General features: G+C 44.5%; 2 protein-coding genes across 25 annotated transcripts in view; one reads left to right on the top strand and one right to left on the bottom strand.

Moving 5' to 3' along the window:
• The window catches only part of Cacna1c (calcium voltage-gated channel subunit alpha1 C), a 659151-nt gene that overhangs the window by 626493 nt on the left and 20020 nt on the right, over nucleotides 1-12638 (bottom strand). The window lies entirely within an intron of this gene.
• Nucleotides 9857-12638, top strand: part of Dcp1b (decapping mRNA 1B) — a 40581-nt gene continuing 37799 nt past the window's right edge. For 3 of the 6 annotated variants that reach the window (XM_028880529.2, XM_028880527.2, XM_028880525.2), the window contains exon 1: nucleotides 9857-10025. In XM_028880529.2, coding sequence (XP_028736362.1) covers nucleotides 9876-10025 — 150 coding nt within the window. In that variant the 5' untranslated portion in view covers nucleotides 9857-9875. Of the gene's footprint in view, nucleotides 10026-10143; nucleotides 10506-12638 lie in introns of those variants that run through there. The other 3 variants (XM_028880528.2, XM_037204223.1, XM_037204224.1) reach the window with 3 other exon arrangements.

Genomic DNA, 12638 nt, shown 5'->3' with positions numbered 1-12638 from the left:
TAACAGAGAAGAGAATTGAGGAAACAGGAAAAGAAGGGAGAGATTGCCTGGAGCCGCCACCAGGACAAGGAAGATGTAAGGTACTGATAAGCCACGAGCCACATGGCAAAGTATAGATTAATAGAAATGGGCTAAATATAAGAGTAAGAGCTAGACAATGATAGGCCTGAGCTAATGCCCAAGCAGTTTAAATAATGTAAGAGTCTGTGTGTCTATTTTATAAGTGGGCTCTGGGACTGGCAGGACTTGGCGGGAGCTGGAGAGAAATTCTCCAGCTACATTTATCCCACACAGAAACAAGCTGACATGCCCAGAACTGTATTTACTCAAACCAGATAGTCATTTGGAAGATCCCTACATGGTGCTATAATAACAAATCAGTGTAAAGAACAATTTAGTAACAACCCCCACCCTCCCTTCCATCCAGGACAAGATGCAAAACCAGCCACGTCCACAATGACAGGACACATGTGATTTCTCAGGCACAGCAGGCTACCTGGAGACATATTCCATTAGTTCTTCCATGGTACACTAAGCAAAAAGCAGGAAGACGTGTCTCCTGAAGTCTCAGCTACCACTCCCCTTTCCACACCATTTCCTCCTTCTTGGTAATCAAGTAGCTAGTCAACTGAAACAAAAATCAAGAGTATGAATTGCCACCATTTTGTATTACCATTTCAAGCCAATTATCTCTTCCTGCAGAATTCAAGACACTTCCTCTCACCTCAAAACTCAAAGGATGTCATGGTAGAGATTCTGTGCCCCACTAAATCTTCACTTTGCTCCCTAAAAATGACATTAAAATTGTTGGAGTTTATGAGGCTGGTGAAGAGGCCAAGGGATATCCAAACAGAGTCTGTGGCCAGCAAGATGGGTTAGCAAGGAGAGGTTCTTCCGAACAAGTGTGACTGTCTGTGTTCCGTCCAAGGATGGATCTCACTCAGATCTTAAGGTAGCAGAAAAGAATGGACTCCCAGGAGATGTCCCCTGACCTCCACACTGCTTGTGAGCTTCTGTACTTACACACACACACACACACACACACACACACACACACACACACACAAAGACACACATACACACACACACACTGTGGGGAGGGGAATAAATATAAATAAATAAGTTAAATTTTAAAGAAAGCGTGTGTGTGTCTAGTTTCTCCACCCTACAGCTTACATTATCAACCCTTCTCCAGCTTAGGTTAGCAGAGGTCTAGTCTAGAGAGCTGCTGAGACAGACTAGACAAGTTCTGGCCCTTTCACAGGTTACCTCCTTCCCTGCCCAAAGTCCACCTAACAAGTCTCTTTCTTCCTCAAATCCCTAGTTTTCACCTCACTTCTGTCTCTTTTCTCCAACATACCTTCCAAATGACTCGCTCCTAGTGCTCAGGGATCACTGCACAAGAGGGGTGGAAATGTTCTAAGAGCCAGAGGACCAGGGAGTGTGCTGTGAGATTGTGTCTCCTAGAAAGATCAGAGAAGTTACACCCACGAAGCTTCACCAACATGGCTGCCTAAACCAGACCTGAACAAGGACGGCACCAATGGCCATGCTAACATGGAAGGGGAAATCCCATGGGGCCTCAACCCTAGACACAGAACTACAGGCAGCTAAGGAATGCTGAGAGCAAAAATCATCTTCCCCAGGGAAGAGCACACCAACTGGTTATCCAATAGCAAATGGTTGGCCCTGAAAACATGTACATACGAGTAACACCATACAGAAGACACAGGTTGTACTCGTATATCTAGAAATACATGTACTTATCAGTAATTAAAGAAAAGGCAGCCAGACATTTCTGAGAGAGCAAGGGGGTACATGGGAGAGGTTGGAAGGAGGAAAGGGAGGTGAGAAATGAGGTAATTACGTTATAATCTCAATTTTTTTAATGAAAGGAAGAGATTAAACTATGTTTTCTTTTGAAGGGTGGGTTGCGTTCTGCTGTGCTAAGCTGCCTAAGAAATAAGTGAGCCACGCATTGAAAACAACCAATAACCCATTTCTTTAAACTGTTTCTCTCTCTACCATTGTTTGGAATAAAATTCCCAGCAGGCTGGGGTAAAGCTACTTTGTAATACTCAGTTCTCAAAGCAGTCTTGAACCGACTCTTTTCCACTACAGCCTAACTTACAGGTCAATTACAGAACAAAGAAGAGAACAAGAAAGCAGGTTGTGTATTTGTATTTTTAAATTATTATGAAAAATAAGGCTGGTCACATTTGTATGCAAACATTCATACATGCTACAAAGACCATTTTTTGTATATTGTATTTGCAAGCACATTTTGCATTTTGTATTTACAGTTACCTTGTTGAATTATGTGGCCAATTTTGTCTTGTCATCACACTGGTATAAATATCCCAGACACAGGCAGTACCTTTCATCACTCTACATACTTATTTTGAATTGCAGTATCTAACCCCATAGAACAAAGTTCTGGCACATATTTCTATCATAATGTCAATTACAAGATAATCATGAACCCTGAAGGCATGCTGTTAGCCTGCAGCATCAGGCTGAGGACTGTGGGGACACTGTGGAATCCTGCCACTCTGTGGAGCTGATGGAAGCAGAAGGGATACGGATTAAAGGGCCTTTGTCTGTTCGAAGTTGTCCTTTACCGATCTTAAACCTACAGTATTGACAGGAGCGGTGATAAACTGATTCTAAACACACAGGTTATTCCAACAGAAATACACAGACTCCTGGCACCACCCTGGGAGGCCAGACCTTGGACATTTAGGGCCAACAAAGAGAAAGAATGATATTCTGTGAGCCAGAGAGATGAGCAACCTGCCAAAGCTGAAGTCATTTCAGCCTCATTTGTGCTTTTCTCTTGCCAAGTGTGGTTTCTGATCTTTAGGGCTTAAAAATGATTTGAAAAAAGTTATGAGCAAAATAAAAAAAAAACCCTTTCCATCTCTCCCTATATCCCTTATAATTTAACTCTGAAAGATCAGAATTCACTACTGTGTGCTCCTTTATATCAGCTTGGATTTGAATATGCTGTAAATCCAGGGCTCTTTAAACACAGATGTTTAATGTAGAAAGTCAACTGATTCAGGTTTTGTTCAATAGGGTGAGCATTTTCTAAATTTCCATTATGCACAAGGCTTGGAGCAAGTGGTGCAGAGACAACAAAGGGCATAAAAAATAAACATATGAAATAAAAATGTTATTACATAAAACCAGTAGTTATTTGCTCCATCTGCTTATTTGTAAAGAAGCTCTAAGCGAGGTTCGTGCAAGTGCAAAAACTGCTTTAAGCTTTCTGTAACGATTCTCTTTTATCATGGTAATTCCTATCTCAGCCTCTTTAGAATTAGAATTATATAGATATCATGTAAATACGTTAATAGCTCTAATTCAGGGCCTACTAAGTTAAGTGCCACAAGAAAAGTGACAATGGAGGACATGCGGCTTTCAAAGGCAGAAAGAGTTCCGCAGAGAAGTAGGCAGTGTGTGAGCATTCTGGGAAAAGGTCACTCAAGGAGAAGGTGAGGAACACAGATGGCAATGTGCGAGGTACTCGGGTGCAAACTGCCAAGCCCAGGACTGTTGAACAGAGATGGGGTGCCACACTCATTAATCCCAGCACCAGACAAAGACAAGAAACAAATCCTTCACTAAGATTTACCTGTGTGAATCTGTAAGCAGGTGGCAGGATGCTCTTTTTATCTCTTGTGAGCTCAGGCCTGGGAATGGCATGGTGCTGAACAAGTCACGGAGAAGGGATGGACAGATTTCGTGCAGTGTGCTCTCTGTAGGAACCCTGTGACTGTGGCCGTATTGGTCACTCAGGTGATAAGGCCTGCATGTTTTTATGAATATTTCTGGTATGATAATGCAATGATTCTTAACCTGTGGGTCGTGACCCTTTGGGGGGTCGAACAACCCTTTCATGGGGGTTGCCTAAGACCACTAGAAAACACAGATATTTACATTATAATTTATAACAGTAGCAAAATTACAGTTATGAAGTAGCAACAAAATAATGTATGGTTTTTGGGGGTCACCACAATGTGAGGGACTGTATTAAAGGGGTGCAGCATTAGGAAGGTTTTGAGAACTGCTGCCATATTGGCCTCTGTATTGCCTGACTTCTCTGTTGAGCTCAGAGCAGTCTGTTCTTTGGAAAGCAGGATTTATTCATCTCACTTTCAACATGGAAAGACTGAAAAATTAAGAGACAAATGGTCTGTTGGGTGATGGGGAAAAGCTAAGGCAAAACACTGTCCTCAGTGAGGAAAACACACACCAGAATCTGTGTGCTCCTCCAAGTGAACAGAGGCAGAAGAGCTGAGGATGGGCTCCGGAGTTGACCAGGAAACTCTGCTTTGCCCATAGGACAAATTAAACGTTGTTGCACAGTGCTATCCTCCAAGGAAAACAGGCACCGTTTTCAAGAGTGTAGGTGCACCTACTTGTGAGAGTCCATCAGCTGGGCCTGTGGACTGCTGACATTCCCTCCAGGCAGAAGGGTCAGGGCAGACCACTGGGCCTCCATCTACTCACATTCAGCCATTCCTCACAAGTCATTTACATGCAATTTTGTCCTAGTATGGCCTTAGGGTCTAGTGAAGGGACCATAGCACACAGACTGGGCATGAGTAAGTGAGAGGGCTTCATCTAGTTGGCAATGAGGATGACCCAACATCATCAATGCCGGCTAACAACTCTGCAATGTTACTGCTTCAGGGTCACCCACGCTCCTGCCAGTAACCCCTCGCCTGTGTTCTATAAGCAAGCCCAGTAAACTCATTGGATCTCCAAGGTGGACTTTGGCAAATTCAAACTTTGACCTATTGTTGGGACCTTATGAGTAGGGCGTAGACATTGTTTGTCTCCAAAGGGAAGGAAGTTTAGTGACGAGCTTACTTTTAGAAGTATGTGACCAGAAGCACAGAGCTGAGTAGAATCAGCAGTGAGTTAATGGGCTAACCTGGGACAGTGTCTAGTCAGCTTTGTTTGGCTGCTGAAAGGGAATAAAAGGCCATAAGGACCAAACAATGTGTAGACAACATGGTTTGATTCTGTTTCTCAAACTGCAAGTCACAGTCCTTCAGTGGATCATGAAATCAACTTTACAGAGTCACAGCCAACATTTTTAAATGAAAACAGTGTATGTGTGTCCAGCTATCTAATTCTATATGTATTTATTTATAACAATTAATATTAGTGATGGTTGGTTTTGATATCAATTTGCTACAAATTACAATCACCTGAGTAGGGAGCCTCACCTGAAGAATTTTCCTGATTGATTGCCTTGATTGATTGGTATGGAAAGATCTATCCCAAGTGTGGCCAGCACCCTCTAAATGCAGCCCAGATAAAAAGAGGGTGTGGCAGAAGGAGATTACTCCTTTTGCTTGCTGGTCTCCCCTGTTCCCACAGAGTTGATTTGCTGCTGGTAGTGCTACGAGAACCAGCATTTCCAGGCTCCCATTGTTGAGTAAGGAACAGCAGCTGCCCAGGTACCCAGGTATTCAGTGCCATACTGGGACCCATGAGGTAGTCAGTTCCGTGCACTGAGCAGCCACCAGGTTCTCAGCCTTCCAAGTGTGAGACAACTGTTATTACTGTCTTCATGTAATCTGACTTAATAAATCACACACACACACACACACACACGTGCGCACATACACACTCATCCTGTCCTATCAGTTCTATCCCTCTAGAGAACTAATACAATATTATTTCATGACATTTTTAGCTTATATCAGATACCAGTCATCTCAACTTCCTTTCCTGTGACTATGACAAAAGGAACTCAAGGGGAAAAGGATTCAGTTCACTTCACAGTTCAAGGATAAGTCAAGGCACCAGGAGGCTGGGGCAGTCAGTTATAGCTCACATCAAGTCAGGGAGCAGAGAGAAATGAGGGTTTACCATCTCCACCTTCTGTAGCCCAGGATCTCAGCCCAGGGAATGGTACCACCTGGCGGCTCTTCTCACCCCAACTTACCTCATCAAGGTAATTCCCCAGCTGACTAGCCTAGCTAACAGTGCACAAGTGTGCTCAGAAGTGCCTCTCCTGGGTGATTCTAAAGCCTGTCAAGTAGACAATTAACACTAACCTTTACACTAATATATGAATGTACATCCTGGGTTAGACTGCCAATGAGCCTCAGGCCCAGTTTTAAAATGTCTAGAAGATCCTGCTGTACTCTCCTGCACCTGGGAGGCTAAACTTATATTTGATAGGACTGAAATTCAAAATGGAGTCTAACCAAGAATGTCAGTAAAGAGAAAGTTCTAACTATAAAGATGATATTGTCATTTATTGCCTTGAGAGGCCACTTATGCACCTGTCCCTGCCAATTAGGTCAGAATTTACAAATGTGGGTTTAGGGTGTCTTAATGCCAAACAAATGGTTTATATCAGTGGTTCTCGACCCTTTAGTCTCAAGACTTAACACTTTATAAATTAAGAATTCTCTCCAAGAAGTTTCATTTATGTGAGTTATGCCATTGTACTGTGACTAAAGCTGATAACTGCAAAGAACTCATTCATTTGTAATAAGGGTAGAATGGGTTGGCGAGATGGTTCAGTGGGAAAAAAGTGCTTATCACACAGCTTGGAGGACCTGAGTTCAGATCCCCAGAATCACACAGCTGAATGTGGAAGTGCCTCTCTGTAATCCCAGCACTCTGATGGGGAGATGGGAAGCAGAGGCAGAAAAATCCCTAGTAATTTGTGGGCAAGCTAGCCTGGTGTATACAGTGGTGACAAGCTAGCCTGGTGTATGCAGTGGTGAACAAGCTAGCCTGGTGTATGCAGTGGTGACAAGCTAGCCTGGTGTATGCAGTGGTGAACAAGCTAGCCTGGTGTATACAGTGGTGAACAAGCTAGCCTGGTATATGCAGTAGTGACAAGCTAGCCTGGTGTATGCAGTGGTGACAAGCTAGCCTGGTGTATGCAGTGGTGAACAAGAAATTGTGCCTCCAACAAGGTAAAAGGCAAGGGCTGACAGTGAGGTTGTCCTTTGATTTATACATGCGGGCCATGCACAATCCCATGTCTGTGCTCACACACACTTACACACATGAACAGGCACACATACACACTACACACACAGCACACACACATACACATCACACTATTTCAAAGGTTCTTTTTAGTTTGTGGGTATTTGTGTTTCGCCTGTGTGTATGTACATTCACTGCACACCTGGTGCTTGGAGGCCAGAAAAAGGCTTGAGATCCTCTGCAATTGGAGACAGAGACTGTTGTGAGCCTCTAAGTGTGGATGCCTGGAATCAGACCCAAGTCCTCTGCAAAAGCAAAAGGGATCTCAACTGCATGCCAGCCCCATGCCTTCATTTGTCACTGCATCCCAAGCACTTGTATTAAAGGTATTGCTATAAATTTTTAAAAATAAAAACAAGGGCGCTAGTTCAGAGAGAGATCCTATCTCAAAAGACTAGGCGGCAAACAAAGAAGGATGGTACCCAATGTCAGTCTCTGCCTTCCCCACACATTCATATGTACCTGCACACACACATGAATATATATGTGTGTGTGTGTGTGTGTGTGTGAATACACAATCACACATCAACAAGCACATGAAACATAGGAAGCTGGGAGTGGTAACAAGATGTAGACAGGAGGATCAAGAGTGCAAAGTCAACCTTGGCTATAGAGGGAGTTTTAGGTTAGCATTGTCTACATAAGCCCATCTTTAAAAAACACAAAATAAAACAAACATAAAACTATTAAATATAGATATGAGTCATGAAAAATAATTATCTTCTCATAACAAAATGAAACAATGATGTACATTTTTTAAAATTATCTTTCATGTCTGGCCTACTAGACAGTGAAATTGTATTTGTTTCTACCTACAATCTGCGGCCATATATATCTTCTTTCACATATAGGAACAAGCCCTGGCCTCCGAGACATGTAACTGTACAAGGGATACATCATTAATGCCATTTTCAGGTAACTATGAGTATTCTTTGATGACTGTCTTAGATAGGGTTTCTATTGCTGTGAAGAGATACCGTGACCACGGCAGTTCTTATAAAGGAGAACATTTAATTGGATTATCTTACATTTTCAGAGGTTTAGTCCATTATCATCAGGGCAGGAAGCAAGGCAGAATGCAAGCAGCCATGGTGCTGGAGCTGAGAGCCCTTACGTACATTTTGATCCAAAGACAACAGGAAGTGAGCTGGGACACTGGGTGGTATCTTCAGCATACATGAGACCTCAAAGCTGGCCTCCAGAGTGACACACTTCCTCCAACAAGACCACACCTATTCCAACAAAACATACCTCCTAATAGTGCCACTCCCTTTGGGGGGCATTTTCTTTCAGATCACCACCATGATATATCAAAAATTGACAAATTGCAGTTTCTTGAAGGTTAGTTATCTGGAATGCCATCTATCAACTCTTCATATTTTGTGGCACATTGAAATTTATTTGTGTGCCTTGACCTTGAATGGATCTCTTACCCTATACATGATTTTGTGATGCCATTTTATTATCTGAAAAACCTTGAGTCACTGAGCTAAGAGAGAGATATCTTTCAAATGTCAACAGTTTCCATTAGATGGTAATTTCTAAAAGTGCATTCATTAATATCACCATTGATCTCATCAGAAAAGATTTAAGTATTGACACTGTCAAGATCCTGGCCTGTTTCTTAAAATTAATCTCAGAAATTATCCTTGGCAACAATAAGTATCCCTAGTTTTCTTGGAAGTGACAGGAAAATCTTAGTTTTGAAAAAGCCTGTCCAGAGCCAGGTGGTGGTGGCACATGCCTTTAATCAGAAGCAGGCGGATCTCTGAATTTGAGGCCAGCCCAGTCTACAGAGTGAGTTCCAGGACAGCCAGAGCTACTCAGAGAAACCCTGTCTTGAAAAAATAATATAAAGAATTTTTTTTTAAGAAGAAACCTGTCCAGTATCTAACTGAATAACCAGTGTGCCCATCTTTCTTTCGTGTTAAAATAATGTTCTGTGGAAGTAAAAATAAACCCCTTGGGCTGGGCGGTGCACACCCCGGGAATCCTGGTACTGGAGACCCCAAGGCAGGAGTGGGGGTAGGTTGAAACCCGCCATCACTACATCGCTAGACTCTGTCTCAAGAAACAAGCCTCCTCCCGAAGCCACCAAAAACAACAATACAACCACAAATTCAGCCCAACTCAAACACAGAACGTTTTTCCTAGAGGCAAATACGGCCTGCAACGGCTGTTTTACCTACACTCTCTACTCCCCGCCCCCCCGCCCCCGCATTACTTTAAAAAGTATTCCCAGGGATTGAATTTTAACAAAATTAGTAATTTTATCAAGTAGCATCTGGCTTTAGCTGCTTGTCAGGTTTTCCAGTGAATGCACAGCAGCAAAAATACACTCACTGACTGGTGGGACACTTTGGGACCTGCCTGGGTTCAGTATCGGTGCACCTGTCCTCAGCGTGCACACATCACACAGGTCTCAGCATTGTCATGGACAGTCCTGACATTGCAGGCTTCTGAGAGCCTCAAGGAATCCCTCATGGATTTGGGGGTGCACCCTTTAAGAACCCCCAGAGTTCTTTTCTTGGAGTTATTATGTTTGATTGGGTTTGGTATCGAAGGGTCAGAGAAGAGCTATGCCAAGGCGTGGGCCACATCCAAGAAGGAAATGTACACTACTCAAAGGCTCCTGTAGGAAGAAATAGCAGAAAAAAAACGGCTTCAGAAAGCAGGCCTGGGCTTCTCGTTGCCAAGGCGACGATCCTCCGGGAGAAGGCCCGGCCGTCGATTGGCGAAGCCTAGCCTGGGTCCCCAAGAGCCGGAAAATCGCCCAACCGCGGTCGCTCGCTCGGCGGTCGATTGAGGGGGCTTCCTGGAGGCCGGGCAAGAGGGCGGGTGGGAAGATGGCGACCGCGGCGGCGGGCGGGCCGCCTGGGAAGGGGCACGAGATCAGCCTGGCGGCCCTGCGACGCCACGACCCCTACATTAGTCGCATCGTGGATGTGGCCAGCCAGGTGGCTCTGTACACTTTCTTCCACCGGGCCAACAAGTGGGTGCGTGCGGGCGCGCGGACGGCGGGGCGGGGCCGGGGCGGGGGCTGCAGGGCATGGATGGGCGGGCGGGGTCCGATCCCGGTGCTGGGCGGTTTGCGCGACCCAGCGCCCAGGTAGGCAAGATGGATAGAGGTGTGGGCGGCGCCGCTGAGAGCCCGGCCCCAGGCCTGGAGGCCGGACGACAGAAGCGCTCCGGCAGCGGAGGGCAGAGCGGAGCCCCAAGTCCAGCCTCGCCGAGGTGGAGAAGCCAGAGTCAGAAATGTAGGGCAGGGAACCCCCTAAGAGCACGCTTGGGGGGATCAAGAGGAAATGGGTATGCGTGGGACGCCCCGGACTTTGATGTAGAGTCCATGGTTGGTAGCCTAACCATTTCAGTGCATTTCAAAAGACCGAACCCCAGCCTACAGTAACTGGATGGAGTTTCGTTTCCCTCACATCTAGAATGGAATTGGAACGGGAGACAGATTAGTTCTGGCCCAGGTAATGATTCATAGAATTTATAAACCATACCTTTGCATATAAAGGTGCCACTCCCCCCTTTTGGTGACTTTTGTACCAAATATTATTCACCAGTATAGAACCATTGGTCTTAATACAGTTCAGTGGGGTATGAAGAACAGCTTACAAGGATTTCAAATTATTATTATTATTATTATTATTATTATTATTATTTTGCTGTGTTCGCCAAGTCCGAAACAAACATCAACATTTATGAAAGGAAAACTTTGATTATTGAGGAAATTCAGCTTTAGGTAGGCTGTTATAAGAACGACCCGGAAACCAGAAACACAAAAAGGATGAAGAAGGAAATGGAGATGGAGCTTGGGACAGCACCTGGTTCCATGCCCAGCACTCCTGGAAAAAGGCCAGGAATTGTTAAGATAGTTGCAAAGAATTTTTGTCTGTTCTCCCAGTAGCCAAACCCAAAGGAGAAATGTGCAGAGTTCTAATGTTCAGGGGTCTGGGTATTCCTGGCTCGATTAACTAAGGCTGCTTTTCATGGTCACCAGAGGAAATTACCATTTGGGTCGTTATATAGGTGCTTTACTTCTCTCTAGAGCAGGGGTTCCCAACTTTCCCAATGCTGCGCCCCTTTAATACAGTTCCTCATGTTATGGTAACCCCCAACCATAAAATTATTTTCCTTGCTAATTCATAACTGTAATTTTGCTATGGTTATGATCTTAATGAAAATAATTTTGGAGATAGATGTGTGTCGGGGTCGCGACTGACTGGTCAAGAACCACTACTCTAGAGCTGCATAATGTTATTTGGAAGTAATTCTGTAGTATAGAGTAGGGCCCAATAAAAGTTAATGGTGTAAGTTGACTCAGCGGGAGGCTCCGTACAGAAGATCAGAAGCTGTTCAAATGTACAGTGGAGCATCCTCCCTTGGGTGGCCTGTTTCCTAAAGCCCCTTCACAGTCCTGTATGACAGAGACCTTTAAAAGCCTTACCTAAGCATACCAGGTACCCAGCGAGGTCCGGCATCAGAGGTGTCACAATGCATTATTTACAGGAGTTTTGTTTTCCTGCCTCCTGGATTTGTTTTCTCCAGATGGGGCATAATTCATTCAGCAAAAGGTCATTCTTTCAAAGTACTAATCTTGTAGGCTGTGTGGTTGCCTGGCAAAGGAGAAAGACCTAGTTCAACAACAGAGCAGTCAGTGGGGACAATCAAATTGTCACTGCTGTCCCCCTGTGCTATCACTCAGATCCCTGGAGGGGAGCCTTTCAAATGTCAACTTAATCAGAAGTGTAAGAATATTCTTAAGAATGAAAGAGAAAGAAGGAAGGTTGGGTATGAGCAGAGGAATCCTTCTTACATTAGAAATCAACGGCAGGTATTTAGATGAGGAGTGGTGGGTGCAGAGGATGAGTTCCTGTGAAAAAAGATCAAGGTACTGCAGATAGAGCGCAGTGGTAGAGCATGTGCTTAGCATGTGCACAGCTCTGGTTTAATCCCCAAGGCACACACAAACTCGCACAAATTAAGAGTTTTGCCATGACTAGAATAGGAATTTTAGAACCATATTTACTCCTTTTTGCCAGGAAAGACTCCTTCCCTGAAATACCCTATGTGTCGACAAAAGACTATTGCTGGTACTGTTTCTTACTTTGCAGTCAGACCATTTGTTCTCAACTGGATTTGATTACTCTCCCCCCGCCCCAGACACACACACACACACACACCCTGGTGACATTTGACAGTATCAGGAAACTTTGAGGATGAGGGTGTTGGTGACGAGGGCATTGCCAAATGCCCTGCAGTGAGCAGGCGTTGTATAGCGAGTCCTGAACATGAGCAAGGTGAAGCTGGCGGCATGGCTTAGAACCACGAGTGTCCCTTGTTTCTGGTTAACAGCCCTGAGGTCCCTGTGCAGCACAGGGGCGGTTGAGAGGGGCCGTGCGGCAGATCAGAGCTCTGGATAAGACCTAGACAGCGGGAAAGAGAAGCTGCCGAGGTGGCTTTGCTGCCACGTGTGCGGTGGAGAGAGAAAGTTGACCCACTTTTTATTATCTTAGACTATTCAGTAAAATAGACATTGCTTTCAATTGTTCCAGGTGTAGCAATGTATTTAATTCTAATAATTTATGAAGCAGCATTATTTA

This window comes from Peromyscus leucopus, chromosome 3, assembly GCF_004664715.2.
Source record: "Peromyscus leucopus breed LL Stock chromosome 3, UCI_PerLeu_2.1, whole genome shotgun sequence".
NCBI classification, from domain to species: Eukaryota; Metazoa; Chordata; class Mammalia; order Rodentia; family Cricetidae; genus Peromyscus; species Peromyscus leucopus.
The sequence above is the reverse complement of the archived record's forward strand: the minus strand, read 5'-3'. Positions and strand labels throughout refer to the sequence as shown.